We start from the raw sequence: 5747 nt of genomic DNA, 5'->3' as shown, positions 1-5747 counted from the left end.
GCGTTTGTGGTGTAAATGCACAGACGCGCTCCTGGCAGGATCCCCCTCCCTCTGCCTGCTCACCTGGGACCACCAGAGTGGAAGGTGTGAGCCCTTCATCAGCCGAGAGGGGCAGCAGGTGGGGCACTATGAGGCTGACGTGAAGCTGCTGCAGCTCCCCTCCCTCAGCCCTCCCCTAACTTCAGGGGCCTTGAGGAAGAAGCGCGGAAGTGGGGGACAGCTCCAGAACCTCACCGCGGTACTGTCTTGTGCTCCCAGGTCAACCTGGCCTACGCCTATGAGACCAAGGACGCGTTGTGCTTGGTTCTGACCATCATGAACGGGGGTGACCTGAAGTTCCACATCTACAACATGGGGAACCCCGGCTTCGAGGAGGAGCGCGCCTTGTTCTACGCGGCAGAGATCCTGTGCGGCTTGGAAGACCTGCACCGCGAGAACACGGTCTACAGGTGAGCGGGCTCGCCCCGTCCTCCCACCTGAGTCTGAGCAGGCAGGGTCCCATCCCGCCCCGGATCGGCGTTCATCCATCCCCACCCTGGGGACCGAGGCCTGGTCACCACCCCTACCAGTGAAGGTGCTGGCGTTGCCAGACTCCTGCCCTGGAACTGAGTGAGTGAGGTGGGCTGCTCAGGGGGCCAAACAGCATGGCCACTGGCCCCCTCCAGCCCAGCACCTGAGGAAGCTCAGTGGAGCCTGGTGGCCGTGACCCAGCCCCAGCCCCAGGAAGACCATAGGAGGCTCGCCACCACAAGTAGGCCTCCGTCCACCGCATACGGCCCGACTTAGAGGGCCAGGGTCTAGATTCTGTGAGCAGCGGCCTTCGAACTCTCCTCACAACTCTCCTCAAAGACCATTGAAAAATGTCTGTGTCCTCATACACTGTAGACATCTGAAATAGTCTGTCATATGTTTAAACAGTGGCTAATGTTGACATTTTGAAATGGAAGAGTTACATCACATTTTTAAAGGTATCCAGTGGAATGTAATTACTGTAGCAAAGTGATTTCCACCATCATCCATCTAAAAACTGCATGCAGCTCTTTAATGGTGAGGCATTTCCTACTGTTTTCCTACCACTCCTCCCCTCCCCCACGGAATGTCATTACACTGTAATATATTTTCTGCCTAAAAGCCTTTCATTGATCAGCATTCAGCTCTGAAATATATGGATACATATAAGATTTTTAAAGATCTCCTTTGACCATAAGGCTCTAAGTGTGAAAATAATTTCTTCCATTGAGTTGCCATTGTAACTATTACGAGCAGACCCCACTTCTCGTGCCCCGAAGTGGGGTGCTATAGTGATTACTGTTCAGGAGCAGGGCAGGACCCGCTTTTCTTCTGCCAGCTGGGAGGGGTGCTGCTGAGAAAGGGCAGGTGGGCGGGGAGATCCCAGGGGAAGACAGGGCGGGGGCGTCATGACGTTAAGGAAACGCACCACGCTCACTCTCGAAACTGCGGCACAGCACGTGGGAGCCCCCTGGACTGTCCCCACAGGCGCCCAGGACTGTCCCCACAGGCGCCTGGCCCACACAGCCCAGTGTAAAGACCTTTGCCATGGAGCTATTCATGGAGATTATCTTGGGAGCCCAAGAAGGTTTTGAAAACAAGAAGGAAGGTCTTGTTGACGTGCCCTCCCCACCCCCCATCGCCCCATTTATGCTTCTGTTTTCATTCAAGTGAGAAGACAGAACAATTTTCCTAAGGGTTGGAAAAGGGCGATCCCCTCGATTGCCTTTTTCTTTAAAAAAAAAAAAAAAAAGAAAAGAAAAAAAAAGCAAAGCGGCCATCCAAGTTCTGGCGCGAACACTTGCTGTGGCCCCTCATGGGCCAGGGTTCTGGCCGGTGCCCGCTGGCCTGCTGTCTTTCCAACCCTGTGGCCGCTGGTTTATTAAGACGATGGCTTTTGCCCTTATCTGGAATTGTTAACACATCAAAAGAATGCAAATTAAATAGCAACAGCAAAAAAAAAGTATTTTGTGATGAATAACTACATAGGAACACCAATTATCAATTTGTGTGGCTGCCCGTGGGGTTTGGGCACATTAACCATTCCCCAAGGGGAAAGCTGCCGTCAGTTAAATAGACAAAGCCAATCGGTGGAGAACCAGCCTCAATCCAGATGCTGTGCATTGTCCACCCGACGGTTTGAGTGAATCGCACACACTGTCCCGCAGGCCTGTACTTTTACCCCTGGGGGGACTGTTTACAAGTAAAAGTGGACACTGCGGCCGCCTCTTCCTCCTTCTGGGAATGGAGAGATCTTCTTTCTTATGAGCAAGATCGTGTCATCAAAGAGGAGAGAGCAGTTAGGGACAGGAGAAGGTGGCCACACCTCTAGCTGTGCTGTCTCCCAGGCCGGAGCTCGGCTGGAGCTGGGGGTGTGCCCGTCTCCCGGGGGCGCGGCCCAAGGGGGTCATTCTCCTGGGGGCGCCATCCTCTTCCTTACTCTGTCCCGGTTCTACAGCTGGGCTTTGTTCTCAGTAACTTCCCATCCTTTATTCCCAGGCCCTGCTCTGCCTTCAGGGCATCCCAGGGCATCCCGAGACCTCAGGCTTTCCCAGCAAGAAGGAGTCTGTCACCACCCCGACCAGAAGTATTCTCAGCCCTGGGGGCCAGCCCTATGTTGCCTGGAGCCAGGACCAGACTCTGCCTAACCTCCTTGCTAGTCACTGTCGGAGGGGTGGGAAGATGCCTATAGCACACAGTGGAAGGAGAGAAATTAGCCCAAGATTGTCCTGACCCAGAGAGAGACCAGACAGCCTGAGCCAGGAGGTGGGAAGTGGACACGGGCCTCGCCGGCCCATGGGGTCAACCCAGATAGATGCCAGTGTGCCCTTGCTGCCCAGAAGACACACACTCACATGCTTGTGGTCTTTCCCTTTCAGAGATTTGAAACCCGAAAATATCCTGTTAGACGATCACGGTACGTCGGGGCCGGCTCGGAAGGGGCTTGGGCGGGCGTCGCATCTTGGGCACGCGGGAGGGCGGCGGCTAGCAGAGCGGAGGACCCACTCCGTTTCCTCAGCCCTGGGAGCCCGGGGGAGGCACTGTGGCTCAGGGGAGGGAGAGCGAGCACTGAGTGAGGGGTCCAGGATTTCAGAGAACTCCGACTCTCACTGCCCCTCATCTTCCGTGTCTGTGAAGTGGAAACAATGGGTCCTGCCTCGCCTGCCTCATGGGGTGGCGGTGAGGCGCGACAGGACAGCTCGAGCGGAAGTTGTTTTGTCAGCTGCGGCCAGCCGTAAAGGTGTCAGCCGGCAGTATCTGTGCATCGCCGTTGTTATTGCTCATGCGTGTGCCTGCGCAGATGACAAGGACAGCCACACTAACCCCTCACGACTAGCCACTCGAGCCTAGGAAGTGGTTTCACACCTTTAATCTGACGAGATCGTCCCATGTCTCCAGAGGGGGCAGGGCTGCATCCCGGTGCCCACTTTACAGATGACAAGATGAAGGCTCGGAGGAGCCAAGCGGCCAAGGTCACCAAGCAATCTCAATGGGGAGCCAAGAGCAGAGACCAGATCCCCCAGCATGCGCCAGTCACCCGGCAGCTCCAGGCAGGGGGGCCGGGGCCGGTCGCCGGTGAGCTGGTGATGCTGCTGTGTGGGGGACCAGGCAGAAGGCTCACTTCCCACTGGGGTTCCTGTTCCCTGCTGTTCTCGGAGCCTTAATGCTGAATCCACGTGCTCCCTTTGCCCTTTCTGCCACTGTCAGGGGCCGCCACGCTGGGGGGACCCCTACAGCTCTGACCCGGCCAGGGTCCCTGGCGTTGGGCCTTGCTGAGGTCCAGGCTGTGGGGGCCCTGGCATCCACAGGCGGAGTAGGGGGCAGTGTCCCCAGCCCTGAGCTCTCGGCACGGCGGCGTCTCCGCCTTTGGGGGTTAGCCCTGGATGGGAGCTCTAATCCACCCCCCAGTCTCCGGGGGCCCAGAACTGTTTCTGGCTTGTTTCTCCAAAGGGAGAAAACCACCTCCAAAGACCACTGAGGCAGGACGGGGCGTCGCTTCCCAAATTGCTTTATAATTTTTCCGCTTAAGCAAATTGTTGCAAAATGTCAGGAGAATCTCACATTTTTTTCCATGAAGCAATCCCAGAAACAGGCCAAGGCATTTTAAACTTTGTGACCTCCGCCTTCCAAGAAGCCCATTAGAGCATTTTATGAGGCAGGTCGGCCAACGTCCAGCCAAATCCAGGCGTCTTTTTGGGTCTTTATGTTCTTCTCCTAAAAGGTAATGACTTACCCACATCCTGGGCCCTCCCAAGGGTCTGTAGTCACCCTGAGGTGGCAGTTCGGGGTCCTTCTCTTCATGGGACAGATGAAAACAGAGTCCGTGTGCCTTGCACAGGGGCACGCAGCACACCTGTGCTCTGCCCAGTGTGGGCCAGATGTGCCACCTACAGACCCCGTTCTTCCCACACAGGTCACATTAGGATCTCAGACTTGGGCCTGGCCGTGAAGATCCCCGAGGGAGAGCTGATCCGCGGCCGGGTGGGCACCGTCGGCTACATGGGTGAGTGTGGGTGCCACCTCGCCCCGCGCCCGCCCCTAGAGTCCCTGCTCTGAAGCAGAGTCGCAGTGGAAGGCCAGCGGTCTTAGCCAGGGTGGGGGAGCACAGGGGCCCCAGGGTGCGACGACTAAATCGAGCTCTCTGCAACCCCCACCCCCACCCCTGGTGTCAGCGGCCAGGGCTGGTGTCCAGTGCTGCTCAGGACGAGGCCAGATTGCAGTAGGGATCTGGTGGCAGGCAGACAGCCTTTTAGTGAGACCTCTGGGAGACGGGAGGCCTCTGGGGTAGGCTCAGAAAGGAGAGGAACGCACCGCTTTCTGTCACCAAGTGTGATTCTAAGAAGAGACCAGCCTCTTAGACCAGCTCCCTGCCTCCCTTGAGGCTACTCTGAGATCATCGTCCTGGGGGCCGCAGGGAAGGGACCTGGAGCTACATCCTGTCGCCCGGAATTTCTCTTCCAATTAGAGGCGGCCCCTGGGCTAAAGCTCCGGGGGCCAGGGATGTCGTCTTCTGCCAAGCTCATGCCAATGGCACATGGACATGATTCTGTATGACGTCCTGGTGACAGAGGGTCCTTTTAGAATACATGACATTTGGGAACTTGTGGGGTATGTTCCTGTGTGTATGTGACTGTGTGTATACCCGTACAATTGCGGATGGATGGATGGATCGATAGATAAGTGTTTGATAAACAAATGATGGATAAACAGATGAACAGGTACATAGATGAATGGATAGTTGGATGGATGGATGACAGATGATAGATAGATAGATATAGATAATAGATAGATAATAGGTGACGGCGAGATGGATGATTGGTAGGTATCTGTGCACCTTTGTACGTGTCTGCCAGTGCATCCGTGTCTGTCTCGTCTTGCAGAGTGGCATGTGTCTGTCTGTACGGCCTCTGTTGTGTGCATACCCGCACATGTGTGGATGCATTTGCCTCTGGATGTGTGTGGTTTGCCCGATGACATAAAGCTCTCTTTTTTGTACTTCTGTGGTGAACCTATAAGCCATTTAATCACAGTAGTAGGGAAGCCATAGAGAGAGGCTGTTTGAATTCCAGATAAATTTAAAATCATGTTTAAATTGTGAACATATCTTCATTTATTGATACAAATATGTATGCCACACCCACCGTGCCAGCCGTCATACCTATTACTAGGACACGACAGTGAATAAGGCAGCTCACGTTCTAAGGGGAGACATCAAGGGAACAGGCTGTTTCCATCCA

At 55.2% G+C, this 5747-nt stretch overlaps 1 protein-coding gene across 3 annotated transcripts in view; it reads left to right on the top strand.

Moving 5' to 3' along the window:
• Window positions 1-4581, top strand: part of GRK5 (G protein-coupled receptor kinase 5) — a 197861-nt gene extending 193280 nt beyond the window's left edge. For all 3 annotated transcript variants that reach the window (XM_023530096.1, XM_023530095.1, XM_011359232.2), the window contains 3 exons: window positions 259-449; window positions 2889-2926; window positions 4424-4581. In XM_023530096.1, coding sequence (XP_023385864.1) covers window positions 259-449; window positions 2889-2926; window positions 4424-4566 — 372 coding nt within the window. In that variant the 3' untranslated portion in view covers window positions 4567-4581. The remainder of the gene's footprint in view (window positions 1-258; window positions 450-2888; window positions 2927-4423) is intronic.
• Window positions 4582-5747: the final 1166 nt, after the last annotated feature.

The sequence above is a fragment of the Pteropus vampyrus genome, unplaced genomic scaffold (genome assembly GCF_000151845.1).
Source record: "Pteropus vampyrus isolate Shadow unplaced genomic scaffold, Pvam_2.0 Scaffold46, whole genome shotgun sequence".
Taxonomy (NCBI): domain Eukaryota; kingdom Metazoa; phylum Chordata; class Mammalia; order Chiroptera; family Pteropodidae; genus Pteropus; species Pteropus vampyrus.
Note: the sequence above shows the minus strand (reverse complement) of the source record. Positions and strands in the feature narration are given on the sequence as shown.